The sequence below is a fragment of the Nicotiana tabacum genome, chromosome 5, assembly GCF_000715075.1.
Source record: "Nicotiana tabacum cultivar K326 chromosome 5, ASM71507v2, whole genome shotgun sequence".
NCBI classification, from domain to species: Eukaryota; Viridiplantae; Streptophyta; class Magnoliopsida; order Solanales; family Solanaceae; genus Nicotiana; species Nicotiana tabacum.
Genome location: NC_134084.1, coordinates 44968033 through 44986813, shown reverse-complemented (window position 1 = coordinate 44986813; position 18781 = coordinate 44968033). Strand labels below are relative to the sequence as shown.

General features: G+C 37.3%; 1 protein-coding gene across 1 annotated transcript; it reads left to right on the top strand.

Annotated features, from left to right (window-relative positions):
* The first annotated feature begins 1218 nt into the window (after positions 1–1218).
* LOC107798407 (putative transcription factor PosF21) lies at positions 1219–14947 on the top strand. Its single transcript, XM_075253513.1, is given in 6 exon segments — positions 1219–1468; positions 1692–2275; positions 2277–2566; positions 6065–6197; positions 6462–6546; positions 14298–14947. Coding segments are annotated over 5 exon segments (1209 nt in total). The 5' UTR covers positions 1219–1468; positions 1692–1912; the 3' UTR covers positions 14636–14947.
* Positions 14948–18781: the final 3834 nt, after the last annotated feature.

Here is an 18781-nt window from a genome sequence, read left to right as displayed (position 1 = left end):
TTTCGAGTAGGTAGTGACATTTCGCCGGTTCTAGATCTAAAAGAAACTAAGAAATTTGGCTAAGAAATCCCCCCAAACGGTGCCAAATTGTTTGACCAAAAAGTATTAAACCCTTTTGTCAAACTAATTATCGAGATATAGAAGGTAAATCTTAGCCAAACATAATTAATTCTAGATCCAAATATGCTGAATACGGAAATCGAAGAAGAACAAGAATGTGTAATATTTCTTAATATAATTATTGTACTTCGAATATGAATGATAGGCTTACATCTAAGACATATTTGCACCATGATCATGGAAGTAAGGAAGGAGAAGAGAAGAAACTGTGGGTGACGAAGAGATTGTCCTTATTGACTCTATCGTAGAATCATCCCCCATTTCTCTTGGCTCAGCTCCCCTATATATATTAGCAATTTTCTTCATCGCTCGCTCAAACATTACGCTTGTTCTGCAATATAAGTTTTCCGACGGTTTGACCCCGACAGTGACCGAGATGCTCTTTGCTATCATGCCACATGGGCGTGATTACGGCTTGGGCGACCCCTTGTCGTTCCCTTTAAGAACAACCATCCTATGGTCAGATTTTGACCCATACAATTGTTAGTTATTTGTGTCACAATCCAGCTTCCTATGGGGAATGTGTATCGGCTGGGCAACTTGCCCTTAGGAAGTAAAACGCTTGTCTTTGACTAGGTATATATTAATATTCCGTTTGCTTTTACTTGTGTATTATATTAAAAATATATTTTTATTTTTACTTATTTATTTTAGCAAATCAAGAGAAAAAAATACTTTTTTTCCTATTCTACACTTATCATTAACTACTCATTTTTTAAATTATTTTTCAAATCTTTTTAAAATGCTATAATTATTATGAGTATTATGATAAAATATGTACTTCATATATTATTTATTAAGGGTAGTGCAAAGATCATTGTAAACAAGTAAAAGTGAAAGAGGGAATATACTAAACCATGTTAAATACCGTGATTGATTGATAAATTAAACTAAGATTACATAGTAATTAGCATGTAAGAATTATGATGAGGTATATATAATCCCGCCACTTTTAATTAAAGATCTTGTCTTTGAAAATAAAAAAATTATGATCGGCATTCGGGAGCACTTTTCCATTTAATAAGCATTTTAGGAATCTAAATATATATTTGGTATGTTGCACACACTTTTATTTCTAGACTAGACACCAAGATTCTCGAGAATTACATTCTAAAAGTTTAATCAATCAAACTAATACTTCTAATTTTTACACACTTCCTCCTCGTCACGACGGGCACATACACACTCTCTGTCTCCCTCAGAATACCCTGCCTTATATATCGTCTCCCCGAAGTTTTCCCGAGCTCTCTCTCTCCCACACACGCGCCATTTCAACAGCTGCTGTGGATTCCGTTTGTTTATTTCCCTTTTCTGGAGATCTTATCTTAAAAGCTAAACCAGAAACCGTGTAAGAAAATTATCCTTTCCTTTATGCTGATTTTTATCCTTTTTTTTATGGTTTTAAAAATGCTCATTTTCCCTTTCTGTTGTTCCTCTCTTTTTGGCGTGTGCAAAAATTCCTAGAAAAACCATTGAAAACATTGAATTCTAGGGCATATTCTTTCAAAATAGTACTAACATTTATGCTTTCTAAAACTCCAATCTTTATTTCACAATTTTCCATTTTGCAGGGTGCATTTTACAGGAGAATGATTATTGAAAAAATTGTGGATTACAGGGGTTTCTGCTAATTTTTAGTAACTTTTTTGGTAAATATTTGAATACCCATCTTTCAGTTATGTTGAAAAATGCAAGCTCTGTCTTGTGAGTTGTAATTTTCAACTTGAGGGTTTCTTGCTATTTGTATTCAAGATTGCATATTCGGAGCTATTATGTTTCAAGATTATTAAGTATGGATAAAGAGAAGTGTGTAGGGGGTTTATTGCCTCCATCAGGAAACTATTCGCTCTTTTTGCCTTCCGGGAGTAGTTATAGTGTAAAGTCTGAGCCATCTGGATCATCTAATTTACCTCCTTTAGGGCCTGTACCTGCTTCAGAACTAAAAGCAAACCAATTTAGTCATGATATTAGTCGAATGCCAGATAACCCACCTAAGAATTTGGGTCATCGACGTGCCCATTCGGAGATTCTTACACTTCCTGATGATATAAGTTTCGATAGTGATCTTGGTGTTGTTGGTGGACTGGATGGACCGTCTTTGTCTGATGAGACTGAGGAGGATTTCCTCTCTATGTATCTTGATATGGATAAAGTTTAACTCTTCATCTGCTACTTCTTCATTCCAAGTGGGTGAGTCATCTTCGGGCTCATTGCAAGCTCCAGTGATGGGTTTTACAGCTTCAAGGACTGACAATGTTACTGCCGCTGTTAGTGAAAAGCCAAGAGTCAGACATCAGCATAGTCAGTCCATGGATGGTTCAACTATAATCAAGCCGGAGATGCTTATGTCAGGAGGAGAAGATCCATCTTCAGCTGAGACTAAGAAAGCCATGTCCGCAGCAAAGCTTGCTGAGCTCGCTCTTATTGATCCGAAACGTGCGAAGAGGTAACTCCATCTGTTGCAACAACAACAACAACAACGACCCAGTATAATCCCACAAGAACTCCATCTGTTGCTCCTTTGTTTTTTGCTGTCTCTGACATTATTCACAATTTAACCAATATCAAAGCTTGAGCAACCATTTGGATTTGCTTCTATAATACTTTGTCATGCACGAGATGAAATCCTCGTTGGAGATTTGGCAGCTGAAAATGGTGGAGGCGGGGGGAGCTAAAGCTGTGAACATCCTGATATGATCTGGTTATTATACTGCAATGTAGTTTGTTAAATGAATACTTTCTGTATTTGTTGACTTTAATTAGTGTTTTATTGGTGGTGAGTTCATTTTAGTGATGTTTCGTTTTCAACTGTTTATTACCTCCAATCACTTTGCTCCTCGAACTTTTCTGATTTTTAGTATTTTGAAGCATTCGCTCTTCACTCTTTCTAAAGTCTTCGCCCAGGGCCTCTTCTGTCAACTTTTCGCTTTAATGGCTGAAAGATAAAAAAAATCCTATTAGCAGTTGAATTTAGACATGCTGTTCACAAGATTTACCTATAAGAAGTAAGAAGCCAAAAACAGTTGTTTGAAGCCCTTCATATTAGCTTATCTTGGCCTTCATTGATGGGAAGGATGTCAAGCTACTATTGTTAGCCCCCTATCGGTAATTTTGTTTGAGATAGATGCTGGGGTGCAAATTGCTTTATTTATGCTTCATTATTCTCGTCAGCACCCAATTCTATAAGACCGCGACATAGTACCTAGTGGGCTAATTGACCACGCGAATGTTGTGTTTCATACTAGCTAACATTACAACCTTGAGTATAGCTAGCTCTTGTGAGTGATATAAAGTACTATGATGGAGTTAACATATACAACTCCAGTCTTAAATCGAACTGAAATACACCCATTACCAAGCTCATGGAACATGACTGCAGATTTCAGACAACTGTCAAAAAAGGAAAGTCTGGATAACCCATAAAGGCACTCTGAATAAGAAGTGAGGTTCACCGTTCACCAACTTTAGAAGTAAAGAGTGAGTCTAATGATCCACTGAACAGATAATCTTCCTTAAACTATCGGGTCAAGAGTTAGATAGCCACGTGCAATGCCATACTGAAGCTGAAAACTAGTAATAGTAAATATATTCTGAAAGTATGGCATTGGAATTCCTTCCTTCAGAATATATTTACAGTTACTTGTTTTCAGCAGAGAGGACTTCCAATGCCAATACTATTAGAATTTTCTGAAGGGAGGACTTCCAATGCCATTTTCTGAAAGTGGGGTATCTGAAGTCCTCCCTCCAGTGTTCCTTGCTCTTTAGGTCCTTGTGTTGATATATCTTGGTCTCATCACTTGTCTCTAATGAATCTTTCAAGAATTTATCAAGAACAAATAAACCTGTGGTTCATTGTTAGATTTGTCCTAATTTTCTGCCTCTCAAAGATGAGGAATTTCGAGTCAATGTTATCCAAGTGTAAATAGTATTATATTAGAGTTTTATATTGCATGAACTAGGTAACAATAAATAGTGACTTATGAAATAGTAGGATTATTTGTCAAAAAATGAAAATTGTGCTGTTAGCTGCTTTAGTAGGATGAGATACATGGTTCGCCGGGCGGATCATCCCATTAGATGCATGTTGCTACCTTATATAATTGGGTTGTGACAAATATGGCATTAGAGCTTGTTTTGCAGTAAGATAGTGAGACAAAACCTCAGAATGGATACTGAGTCGCTAAGGGATATTTATATGACATCCATAATAGAGGGTGAACTGATGAGAGTGGGTCGAGTAAATGACTGTCAGTCTTATAGGTTGGGAAGCTTTTGAAGGAGAGGTGCATATGACACCTTAGACAAACTCCACTTTGAAAATGGAAGTGATATATAAGATATAGCACAAGTTCACACGGTATGCCCACATTTAGGCTCGAATCTCCAAGGGACAAATTCGTGAATTCTGTTGGACCGAAGCAGACGGTACACACCATAAGTTTAAGTTGTGACATTTTCTTAAGGGTTGGTTTAATGTTTGGCTTGTTTGCCAAAGGAAATGTGCGCTTTTTTCTTTCCTCGTCTCCTGCTCTTCCTTTTTATGATGGTGGGGGAACAGGGCACTGGATTTGGGTGGGAAGGAGGCGGATGGGATACAAACTCGGTCTGTTTCCTTTCCCCGTATGTAATTACTTCAGATGTTTCTGAGGTTAATTGAAAACTATCACTCTTTGTATTCAACATTCAATTTCTCCAGTCTTGCTTTCTTTTGGATATCAATACTTGTTTATAGAGTAATAAAAGGAGGTCAAGAGAGGGGTATGAGTTTCTCAGGCTTTGTTTTTCTTTCAAAATGTTATGAATGTGCTCTATATTGCGTAATATGGCACTGACTATTCGGAAGTCATGTTAGCAGTGTTATCAAAGGCGCGCTTAAGCCCTATAGTGAGGCTCAAAACATATTGAGCGCTTCGTTTCGCTTAGCGGGCGCTTTAGTGTTGTCATCAAGGGACCAAAACATACTTTTCCATGCCAATGAGTGTAATCCTGAAGAAGAGACACTAAACAATTGATATTTCACTTTATCATAAAGTTTCTTCAATTTATTTGTCCATGTATTTGGTATTCATGCTTATAGATATTAGTCTTGGACAACACAAACACATTTGTAATTTTTCTCAATTTGCACCTTTCTTCATTAAAGCTCACGCTTTATTTGCGCTTTGTGCTTAAAGCCCCAAAAGACCTTAGAGCTTTTTTTGCGCTTGCCTTTGATAACACTGCATGTTAGGAAACTGTAGCTATTTGGAAGTTCTATTAGGTTATATGCATTCCTTTCCCGAATAACATTGTGTTCTTTTAATATTAGTTATATAGGCAGGTGTGGCTCTGGTGCTCATTTTTAAGTTGCATTGTTGGAAGTTAGTCTGAAAGCTGATTGTTCGGATGGCTTAAAATTCTGAAAAGTTTTTTGTGTGGTAAGCAAAATATCTTGTATTATGAAATATTACACCATTGCTATTTTAGATAGGTACTACACCATTGTTCTTCTGGATCATTTATCCTTTCCTTATCTACCGAGAAAAAAAGGTGTCCTCCCTTTCCAGGGTGATCCGTTTTTTCCTTTTACTGCGTGTAGTAAAAGTTATTAATCCTGGTTTTCTTAACTTCCTCCGCCATCTGACTTATGCCTTCTTCCTCCCAAGGTCTCAAATTTGGTGTCCAACAAACTCTTAAAAGTGACTGAGGATTCTAAACATCTGCATTTGATGTCTTAATTCTATTTAGTTTAACGGGAAATTTTTTTGTTTGCTTGTTGAAGTATTTTTTAATGCTTTAAGTCGTCCAATGCTTTGAAGTCTCTCTCTCACTCTCTCTCACACACACACTTACTCTCATTTTGAAAATTGTCTGGCATGGTTCAAAATTCAAGTAAATTTAATACTCAAACAAATGTCCTACTACTGCTGCATTCTCACATTCTTGTCTGTGCTTCACTATACAGAATTTGGGCAAACAGGCAGTCAGCTGCCAGATCAAAGGAAAGGAAGATGAGATATATAGCAGAGCTCGAGAGGAGAGTGCAAGCTCTGCAAACAGAAGCGACTTCTTTGTCTGCTCAGTTGACCCTGTTGCAGGTATACATCAGAGCTTTCACAGCTATGCAGTTCCTTTTTTTTTTTTTTAAAACTTGTATTGCATTCTTTTCATGGACATGGTTGAAGAGATGGAAGTAAGTAAATCCTTGTTTTCTTGGTCTTGTATATGCATAGCATATGAATGTATATACATAAATACATATATAAATGCATATTCAACTTCTTCTATTTCTCTAATGTGCAATACGCACATATAAAAAGCTAGGTTTTGATATATCTGCTATTGTTTTCCATATGGAACAGAGAGATACAAATGGTCTGAGTGCTGAAAACAATGAACTTAAATTGCGCTTGCAGACAATGGAACAACAGGTGCACTTGCAAGATGGTAAGAAACTAAACATGACTTCGTCTTCTCTCTCAGAAAACTGACTAGTTTCTTCATCTCTTACTCCGGATGTCAGATAGTTCTCCCCTTTCTTCCCGCCTCCTGATTTTGCTGGAAAATGTGCCGTTTCATCAACATCCCCTTTGAATCTATATAGTTCAGATAATTCATGCTGATTCAAATAGGATTACTATTTGGATCTGATAAGTATTATGGCGTGCTTTGTTTTCAAGTATACTTTAATTTTAGGAAAAAGTTAAGTGAAATCAAAGTTGAAATACTTCTTCAGCTTCACATTGCATGTTTGATTGACTTTTCTGGTTAAACTAATGCAGTAGTTCCGTAAGTGCTCTTCATCTTTGTTGTCCATAAGCGCAGGATCCAAAACTGGTTGACCCTAATATTGAACAGTTCTTGCAATTAAAATATCGATAATAATTCGTAGTGAAGTCTGCGAATTCTAATAGTTAGGTTGTGGAGGTTCGGATGCATGCCGATAATTTAAAGTGGATTCTTTTAGATATAATGTTTTGGTTTTGAAGGTTTGGTTATTTCAGATATTTTTTTTTTGAATTGGTAACTATTGCATATATTAAAAACATCAGTACATAGGTTGCACTGAAAACCAAATTTACATGAAGAGGATTAGTAGATGTTCTAATTCGAGACCTAGCAAGATCCTAGTACGTCTATGATTGTCAATATATCTTCTATGTAAATTTGTTTGCACCAAAAACAAAAAAGAAGAATACAATTGAGTTTGATCTTCTGCACTGGATTGCTTCTATCTTCAAAACATCTAGCGTTCCTTTCCCTCCAAACTGTCCACCAGATACAAGCCGGGATAGTCCTCCATCTATCTCTACTAGTTGCTTCAGCTCCAGCTTCTTCCCAGCTATAAAGGACATCTTTAAGCCTGTATAGCATTGACCATGAAATACCCCTAAGACTAATAAAGATTTTCCATAGTTGGTCTGTAATCTTGCAATGTAGAAACAAATGTGTGACAGTTTCAGCATTTTCCCCGCACAGAAAACATCTTGAGCACAGAGAAATTCCCCTTTTTATGAGATTATCCTGGGTTAATACCGCCTCCTTTGCTAGTAGCCAAGTGAAGCAAGCTACCTTGTATGGAATCTTTGTTTTCCATATATGTTTCCAAGGCCATGGGTCCACCTGTTGATTATTATGATTCAAAATCTTATATGCATCCTTCACCCGGTAAACCCCTCTATTGTGCCTCTTCCACCAAAGTGAATCAAAACCTTCCTGTAATCCTTTAAATGCTTCCAGCTCTTTGTAAAGGTTAGCTAATCTTGTTATCTCCCAGTCATTCAACTGTCTTCTTAGAGCGATTTCCCATCTTTGATGACTCCTCATATCAACTACTGTCTTATGCTGGTTTTGTGCTAAACCAAACATATCGGGGTATCTTTCCTTTAAGCTTCCGTTTCCTAACCAATTATCATTCCAGAATGATGTGTTCCTTCCGTTGTTCACTCTTATGGAGGAGTGATTCTTCATTATAGGCCAAAGTTCTCTGATGGATTTCCACACACTTACTCCATATGATGTTCTGACTTTTTTTGACACCCATTATTTTCCTCACCATACTTTGCTTTGATCACTTTGCCCCATAAAGATTGGGGTTCTTGAGAGTACTTCCATAACCATTTCATTCTAAGAGCCTTGCTATGATTCTTCAAATTCCTTATTCCTAAACCACCTTGTTTTTTATCCATTGTGAGTGTCTTCCATTTAACTAAATGGAAGACCTTTTTCTCCTTATTACCTTGCCAAAGGAATGATCTTCGGAGTTTGTCCAATCTCTGTAAAATGCCTGCTGGAATTAGGAACAAAGACATCATATAAGTAGGAAGTGAGTCTAATACTGAGTTGATTAGAACTAGCCTGCCCCCCAATGATAGGTATTGTGATTTCCATCTTGACAGCTTCTTCTCACACTTTTCTATGACTGAATTCCAGATTTCTTTTGATTTGGATCTTGCACCAAGAGGCATCCCAAGGTAAACAGTTGGTAGGGACCCAACTTCTCCTCCCAATATCTGTGTCAGTTGCTCCATGTTGTTAACTTCATTAATGGGAAAAATATTGCTCTTTCTCCAGTTGATGTGTAATCCTGAGACTCCCTCAAATAAGACCAAAATGATTCTTAGGAATCTAAGTTGGTCCTTTTCGGCATCACAGAAGACTAGAGTATCATCAGCATATTGGAGATGTGTGATCTCTAGATTGTTTGCCCCACTCCTGTTTACCTCAAAACCTTTAACCCATCCACTGACTTTAGCCGTTTTGATCATGTTGTTCAATCCTTCCATGGCTATAATGAATAGAAAGGGAGATAAAGGATCACCTTGTCTTAGACCTCTGTGTGAATGGAAAAAACCTTTAGGAGATCCATTTATGAGAATGGAGAATTTTACAGTAGATATGCAAAATTTCATCCATCTATTCCATTTCTGCCCAAAACCCATTAGTTCTAACATTCTGAGTAGGAAGCTCCAATTTACATGATCATAGGCCTTCTCAATATCTAATTTGCATAAGATTCCAGGTTCCTTCTTTTTTATTCTTGAATCCACAGCTTCGTTGGCAATCAACACTGCATCTATTATTTGTCTTCCTTTGATGAAAGCCATTTGTTGAGCATCGACAATTTTCCCTACCACCCTCTTAAGTCTTTCGGTTAAGACTTTTGAGAGCAATTTGTAGAAGCTCCCTATCAGACTGATCGGTCTGAAATCTCTCAATTCTTTCGCACCTGTCTTCTTTGGAATCAAAGCTATATATGTTGCATTGAAGCTTTTCTCAAACATCTCCTGAGAATGGAAGTTGTTGAAGGCCGCCATGATGTCTTCCTTCAAAATGTCCCAACACTTTCTGAAAAAACCCATTGTGTATCCATCGGACCTGGGGCCTTGTCACTTGCACACATCTTCAGACAGGTCAAAACTTCTTGTTCCTCAAAGTTACTCTGTAAAAACTCCCTTTCCGATTCAGAAATTCTTGAGCTATTTTCGAAATTGACCGTTGGTCTCCACTCTTCAGGTTCTTTGTATAACTCCTTGTAGAATTCAGTTATCTCAATCTCTATTCTGTCTGGATCCTCGACTACTTCATGTCGAATCATTAGTTGATCAATGTTGTTGTTTCTCTTGTGTGCATTTGCAGTGCGATGGAAAAATTTTGTATTCCTGTCCCCTTCTTTGAGCCACAGAGCTCTTGATTTTTGTCCCCATACAATTTCTTCATTCTTGAGTTGTTCCTCAATCTCTATTAGAGTAGCTGCTTTCCTCACTGATTCCTCCTCTGTCAGCGCTCTTAGTTGTTGTGTTGTCTCAAAACCTGCTAGTTGACTTAGCAATTTTGTTTTTTGCAGTCCCAAATTACCTTCATAAACTCTGCTCCATTCTTTTAGCTTGCCCTTGAGAGCTTTTAACTTGCAAGCTAAAATGTAATCTGGTCTTCCTGAGAATTCAAAAGATGTCCACCAGTCACTAATTCTGTCATCAAAACCTTCCACATTCAGCCACCAATTTTCAAACTTAAAGTATGATTTAGCTTGTTCCCACGCACCACAATATAGAGCCACAGGTGAATGGTCCGAAATCAACCTTTGTTGGATAGTTTGCTTGATGTTTCTGAAGCTTTCATCCCATTCTTCTGAAATGAGAAATCTATCAATTCTTGAAGCGGCTGTATGATTGTCCCCTTTGAACCAAGTATAGTAGCCTCCTTCAAGTCGTAGATCTATCAACTCCATATCTTCTATAAAATCCGAGAATTCCACCATCGCTTTGGACCTCCTTGAACATTCCCGTTTTTGAAAAGGGTACCTTGTAACGTTAAAATCGCCACAAACAGCCCAAGGACCTTCCATCAATCCCCTCAAGGGCATACACTCCTGTTATGTGACATTGAAAATTCTGTAAAAGAGCCTCGAACTTGCAAGTCAAAGTGTATGCACCAATCTGTAACACCTCCCCTTTCCATACTCTGCAATCCCATAATAACAAAATCCCCCCTCTCGTGCCGCTAGCTTCTAATCTTGCATACCTCACCCATCTACCACCCCATATTTGACTGACTATTTCCTTAATATCCCCCTCCACTTTTGTCTCTTGCATGCATATAATGTCTGCCCTCCAGTTCTGCACTTGACTTTTTATGATCTCCCTTTTCTTCTTGTCGTTTAATCCCCTTATATTCCAGGAAATTACTTTGATCTTCATATTGAAATGATTGATAGATCTCTTCCCATACTCCTTTTCCCGTCACTCTTGAATTTGACATCAAACAAAGTTAAACCTTTTAATTCCAGTGATCCTTTGAATCTTTGTTTCTTCGCCTCCAACTCTGTCTCCACCCTTCTAACCTGTCTGCAACTGTCAATTTGCATTAACAACTCCAATGCTTCTTCTTCATGGCCTTGAAAATCTACTCCAAACATTTTCCCCAATTTGATCATATTTTGATGGACCCATAGTGTTGCATCTATGTCTTTATCCATTAATGGATTGTGTTGATTAATGGATTGTGTTGCTGAACTGCTATAGGATTCACCTCCTCGATTTCCCAATCTTGGATAGAGCTAAGGTGCTTTAGTTGTTCCAAAGCACTTCCAACTTGATCTTCCCCCATATTTGTGTTTATGCTCTGCTCCCCTGTCTTCTGTTCCAGTCTTGCTATCTCTGCTCCACCTTCTGGCTGACTGCAACTGTTAAGTGTTGCCTTTGGCATACTTTCAAGGTTTTCATTGGGGATTGGATCCCCTGGAGTGGACTCTTTTGCCCCCAGGTAAGAAGGTCCTCCCATTTCCTCAATACAAGGCTTCAGCCTAATATCACCAGAAAACTCACACGATAGATCATTAAAAATGACTTGTGCAGCCAAGTCGGAGTCATAGGATTTCAGCTCATTGTTTGTCACTTTACTGCTCTGATTCATCGAACTCGAACCTTGTGTAAGTTGCACGCTTGCCTTTCCTTTATCAGTGTTTTGCAATATGGTGCACCCCACTTGATTGTTCAAATATCTCTCTATTTCAAAACATTGTTCGTTTTCTTGCATCTTCAGCTCATATCTTGTCTGTCTTTCAGCCCAGATTGGGATGAAAAATTTGATACCGTCTCTTTCAATCCCAACCTCATTGGGAGTCTTTCTGCCATCACCAACAATTTTAATTCTTGCCCACTTAAGATGATTTTTGAGATCAGTTTCTTCTTCAGTAGCTATCCATCCCCCACAGAGATCTCCTATTTCTTTGAAGATCTTTTGTGACCATAGATGTAAAGGAATCCCCATGGCTCTAATCCAACATGTTTCCTCGATTTGTGAGTTTGGAATGCATCCAGCAGTATGACTCCACCATTCCAGATGAAGCTTGAACTTTTTCCAACTCCATTCTCCTTGCATAATCTGCTCCGCCATGAATCTGTTTGGAAATTCAAAAAGAAACATGTTACATGTCATTTCATACATGTTTACTCCATATGCTTTGTTCCATGACGCACTAGCCCATCGCCTTATGTCTGCTAAAGTGGGTCTCTCATTGATTTCTTTCCCAAAAAAACCCGACAATGCATCTTTTTAGTAAACCAGAATCCTCGCTACCTGTCGGTTCCACAACAGAGATATCTCCATTGTTTATGCTGACCTTTGCCTCTCGAAGGGTATTGGATTGCCATTTACTCTCCTTGATTGCTTTGACATAAAGGTAGTTGTCCACAATGATTCTAGGTGGGGCTGTGAGATTCATTTTGGGGGTCTGATGTATGAATCTTTCTATCTTAGCTGCTATGTCTTTCCAACCTGCATTCAAGGCTAACTCTGGAATTATAATAACAGACCTCCCTTCTCCCTTCAGTGACAGAATGCTCTTGTATCTTCCATGAATGTTGAATTTCCTGGTACAGAAATGTTATGTCATATGTTCCTTGTACTTCCATCGCTTCACTAAATTCATTTGATCTTTCGACGCTTCTTTAAGTACAAAACAAATCCATTCCATTACCTTTCTGCCATGGATGAACGTCTCATCATGCTGCGGCTTCTCTCCACCCATTCGAACCATACCTCTTTGTTGGAATTCCATCTGGTGATGTCAAAAGATTTGAATCCTGCGTTGAAATAAATCCGGTTGTCTCCCATATTGTACAACCCAGCTGTTCAGGTTATGGAAATTATAAGGAGTATTTGATGGTCATCACAGTTGAGCTGTTGAGGTAAAAGAAACTGAAATTTGGGCTAAAACAGTGGTTTCCCGCTCCCGGAAAAATAAAAGTCGTCGGAAATCTGAAAAAATTGTACCGATCTGGTCGGAATTAGCAGTACAGGAAGCTGTCCAAATTTTTTTTTCGAAAAGCTGCCGAAAATTGGCTCACGCGCCCGGCGCGTGGGGAAGGGTCGCCGGAAAGTGCCGCGCGTGGCGGCGCGTGGAGGCTGCTTCGTCGGAAAAATTTCAGTGGAGTGGTCGGAATTTCGAGGGCTGTCTAATGGTGTTCATGGAAAGCTAAAAATTCTTGTACTCAGGCTCCTCGGGGAGTGTGCCTGAGAGCTAAAAAGTAAATGTCTTGAGAAAGCTTGATATTTCACTTTCTTTTAATTTGTGCTGGTTATTTCAGATATTTGAACTTTCAAAACTTTTGTTTGTCTAGCCAAGCACTGTCATTATAGTATTATTGATTATTCAGAAAATATATATTTTATTCTCCTTGATAGGCGCCAGTATATTAGGTCCTATTCTGTTAATTGGTATTAGTTACTTTTAAAATTTGAATAGGCATACATTTCTAAGTAAGATAATATCCTAAACAAGTAATTCTAAGGCGGTGCCGCACTTTCCTATTCTAGAATGCCAGTCCCAAATTAAAATCACCTTAGAAAGGAGAGTGCATCACATAAGAAAAGAAGGCTAACTTTGGTAAATAATTGTTTTCAGGTTGTGGGATGCAACCTTATAATTCAGAGAGAAATTTTTCTTCACCTAGTGGATTCAAAGAAATAGACCAAGTCAGAAAGATAACGCAATATGGCCGCTATCTTTTAGCCCATTAATGGGCCTTTACATATAAGAAGAGGACATGAATACATGCCGCATCTCACGGGATTAAACTGAATTATTTTCCACGGGATTAAGCATATTACTTAAGTTTTAAAGATCATTGGGAAGGAAAGTCAGCACTGAATTCAAGGTTTAGTGTGACTTTTGCAATCTCTTACCAGTCCAATCAAAGTCCAGCAGTTTGACAGAGCTTTAACAATGTTGGGCATCACCAAGTAAATGCCTAAATTAGCATAATTAGTGTGCCAGAAATCAGTTACCTCCTGTAGCAAAGGAGCAAATATATGCACCCTCTGCTACTTCTGTTGTCGTGCATTAATTGGTCAACATGTTCTCCAGCTCCTGTTGTGTCTGATTTACTTTTACCTCTTCATTTTTCTTGTCAAACTGCATCCTAGTCTTGTACAACGCTGACAATTCACAACTGTGGAAACCCGAAGGCATAGAGATAGATGTGTTAAATACCTCGTTGCTACAACTGATTAGGAGGTTCCACCTGACTAACTTAGTGGTTAAGTGCTTCTGTGCAGACTTTCTATGTGAAATGGTGTTCCTTGGTCTATGATTTCCCTGTAGTGCTTATTGGGTTCTTGAATGCATGACCTAAAATATTTAAGCAATTTTTTTTTTGAACATTGTTCTCTTTGTTTTTTCTGCATGTATGTAGCATTGAATGATGCACTTAAGGAGGAAATACAACATCTCAAAGTGCTAACTGGCCAAGGCTTAGCAAATGCTGGACCTATGATGAACTTTCCAGCCTCCAATAATGGAGGCAATCAGCAATTTTACTCTAACAACCATGCAATACATGCGTTATTGACGGCACAACAGCTTCAACAGCTCCAGATACATTCTCACAAGCAGCAACACCAGTTTCAGCACCATCAGCTCCACCAGCAGCAACAGCAGGAACAACAATTGCAGCAAGCTGGAGATATAAAATTGAGAAGTTCAAGTTCATCTGCTCAAAATGACCATGCTTCTGATAACGGAATGGATTAAAAAGTGCAGACAGACATGGCCGGACCAGGCAATGAAGATTTAGTGCATGTTCGAGCCTTCATGATGTCATATTGCTCAGCTTTGTTTTGATTAGCTTTCATTAGCTATCTCCGACGTTATACTGCTCCCTAGGGTCTTGGTGAAATTGTAGTTGAAATTGCGAAGCTGCATTCATTTTGCATGTCGTATTTGACATGGACTTGTTCATATAACCTGTATCTTTAGGCTTAGCTCATTTGTACTTAAACACTAAGCACCTACTGTGCTTTCAGTGTATCATCTGTTCAGCAATGGAGTCAACGTGTTTTGGTGGTATCTCTGATACTAAGTGCCAATGCGATTTTCCTTTCGGCAAGCGCCGGCATGGGAACCGCACTAAACTTGGCTACTGAGAATGCTGGTCAGGTCCTCAAATGAGTAGGGATAACGAGTTTGATGCAAGTATCTTTTCCGTAGCTTTTTGCCTTGTTTTCCATTTTAAGTCATGATGCCATTGACATGACAAACGTGGAAAGATATAATTAGCATTCTGAAAACTACACGACCTTTCAAGCCTTATCTTGATCTAGCTGCAACTTGAAGAAGAGCAGTATTGAGTTTCTTTCCACCAAAATTTAAGAAGAAGAAAATAATAGGAAAAAAAAAGCAGAACAACAGTAGTGGTTTATTGTTTTTCTTTGAGAAAATGACGCTGTATAACTGCTCTCAAAATAATAATTAAATAAAAAAAATAGTATGAAGTGTGGCAATTTATGCTTATACATCTCTTTTCATTCTTATATACAAATTTTATACACTTTTACGGCTACCGAATATAAATAATTTCGACTAAAGGCAAAAAGCGTTCTTTGCACTTTTTCTTTCTCAGGCAATATTGGTGTGCTTAATGGCAAGTTTTCAATGTGTGATCATTGGTTTTTGTTGTTCATGACCAAAGGTGCTTCGTCTCTGGACCGCATGAGAGCAATTGCCGCTCTGTACAATGTAATAATTACATTAATAAAATTTATAAATGATTTAAATATTATTACTGTTGTTCTTTATGTTTAATTCAACATGAATTTGAGGAAATTGTACTTATAATTAGCAAAAAGTACATGTTTTTGAGTATGCTTGTGTTGTGTCCCATGTATTGTGTGATGTGATGTAGATTCAATGATTATATGAATGATCTATGCTCATTTCGTGTTTCTTATATGTAGGCACATGTTTGCACGAAAGTGGGTCAAAAGCGGTTGATTTAGAGCGAAACGGGACGCGAAGAACCAAGAAGGAAGAGCTGAAGGCTTCTCGTCCAAAGCCGAGCGTCGCTAGAGAGAGGGACAAGCCGGAGGAGTCAGCCTCATTCAAAGCAGTGAACTGAAGACCATCGCGCGAGCCAGCGCGAGAAAAAAAGAAAAGAAGATGAAAAAGCTAATTGTGAGCTCGTTCAAGGTCCTTGCGTTGTGCGGATGCCAAACGTGGTCCCCAGTTTCCTTTATAAGTTGGGATTGGTCTAAATCGTTTATTTCACCCATAAATACACCCTAAACATGATTTTTACATAACTTTGGATCTATGAAGAGCAGGGAATGGTGTGGAGCTTGAAGTTCATCTTTTCTTCCACCAAGATTGGTGATTTTTATGTTTCATTGGATGATTGGTCGTTTGGCTACCATGTCTATGTGGAGTTAAACTTCACATTCTAAGGATTGCGGTTCTTTCATGACTATTATTGTTTGAATATTAATTTCAATTTTTTGAGTTATCATATTTATTTATTTAATCATGCACTTTATTATTTGATTGTTTGATCACCAGTTGAACATTATCTACGAATCAAGAGCTGAACTCGAAAGAGAGAATTCCATATTGTAAAAAGGATTGAGTAGAGCATGTTTCTGAACCCGTGACTTGGAAGATAATTTCGCGGTTAGAATAGGGATGTACCTAACCATCTTGCTTAGTTGAATGCCGTATTTTATTTATTCCTGATAGATTTGATACTATAGGGACATATGGTTGATATATTTTGAATATGCGAGTAGTACTGCGGGAGCATGCTAGCCATATGCACAATTTCAGCAAGTAAACTAGATAGAATAAGAAGTTAAAATAGTTGAAGAATACACTAGTATTATTAGATATCCCATAACTCTAGATTGAGTTCATCACACTAATAACATAAAAACTGCTCTTTTTTGTTTAGAATTCATAAGTTATTTTCTTTTTAGTTTAATTAGTTTAGCGGTACCACTCTTAGGTTTAATTTTTATTTAGATTATTAGGATAGTTTAATCTGGTATTTGGTTAAATTATAAGTTTATGTGGGTACGACATCTATCTCACTATTTTATACTTGAAGACTGCGTATACCTGCACGTGCATTTGGCCGCAATAAATTGTTGGCATTGTTGACATGGACTTAAAAATTAACTATGTTTTTCTAGATTAGATTTTTACTTTTTATCTATCTAAGTTTTATTTTTGGAATTTTATTTGTGTAAATATTTGCATTGCTTTTTTGACATGAATCGCCTCTCTTGTCATGACTTGGCATCTTAGGAGTACCAGTTTGAGCAAGGGAGTAAAAGTTAGCTTATGGAAGAATATATGCGATTAGAAAAATATGCATGGTGACGTCGTTTACTAAAAGGTTTGGTGAATAACTTAGTTTGAAGACAAATTGAGTCGAGATATTGACAGGTTTGGCTTAGCTATTCACAACTTTAACGATAATTTGATTTCAAAGGTTGATGCGTCTAACATCCAACAAATTAGTTACAAGTTGTGTGAAGCTGAAAGAATTGACAAGCCAAATTGCGGAGCTAAAGCAGAGAGCCAATCATTTTATCATATTTTTGCTGATGATGTCAATAATAAGAAGAATTCATTAGAGTCATGTGAAGAAGTAGATAATATAATGTTTGAAGACTCTAGTGTGTGTATATATGGTGATGTGTGTCGCACCTCCTTTTTGCCGCGCCCGCAGGGCGCGTGGGGAGTTTTCTCCAATTAAAGGACAGTCGAAACAGGATTTGTTTGTTTATTTTAGAGTCGCCACTTGGGAATTTTAAGGCGTCCCAAGTCACCAATTTCAATCCCTGAATCGAGGAGAATATGACTCTGTTTATTATTCTGCGAACCAGAAATCCTGAGTAAGGAATTCTGTTAATCCGGAAGAAGGTGTTAGACATTTCCGAATTCCGTGGTTCTAGCACGGTCGCTTAACTGTTTTTATTATTGGCTTAATTATCTTGATTTTTATTAAATACTTTTTGTTACGTGATTTTTCTACCGCTTTTACTTATCGTGATTAAGGACCCTTCTTTGAATCGAATTACGCGTACGTATATTTCGTGTTACAAATTTAAAAATGCGGAATTGTGTCACGCGTACGTGTACACAATAACTTTTGATAATATATACAGCAATCATTTTTCCGAGATTGTGTTGAATCAAAAATATTTGTTTTTCTTGAATAATGAACCGTACATCTCGTTTTTTTATGAAATTGATTTAACGCCTTTGGAAAAATCCTTTTATTAAATATTATTCGAAATTGCGCGTACGCATAATCCGAATTTTTACTTTTAAAAATATAATCAGGGTACGCGAACGTATCCCTAATCGCGCGACATATTTGGAATGATATTACGGATTTTTCCATAAAATGTTTATTATATTATGAGAAATTTTCCTCTAAGATATCCTTAATTTTTGAAAAAAAATAATTTATTGAATGTTACCCATTGATTATAATTTCCGCATATAACATGTTTATCCAAGACTACTCAAATTCAAAGAACGGAATAAAAATATGATTAATACTATTTTTAAACAAATATGACATATATATATATATATATATATATGCCAAATAATAAATTGCATATGGAACTGAAAATAAATGATTCATAAAGGAAGGAAATATTTTCCGAGAATTTTCATTATTTACTTAATGCAAATTCTACTTTTAATTATCATTGGTATGAAGTGTGGCAATTTATGCTTATACATCTCTTTTCATTCTTATATGCTTGCTTTTAATCTAATAGGCCTAATTACTTGGTTAATTTGTTTTATGAAGGTAGATAGACATCGAGCTATAATGGCCGAATTATTATACAAGTTAATTCAATAAAATTACCTTACATGCAACTTAAC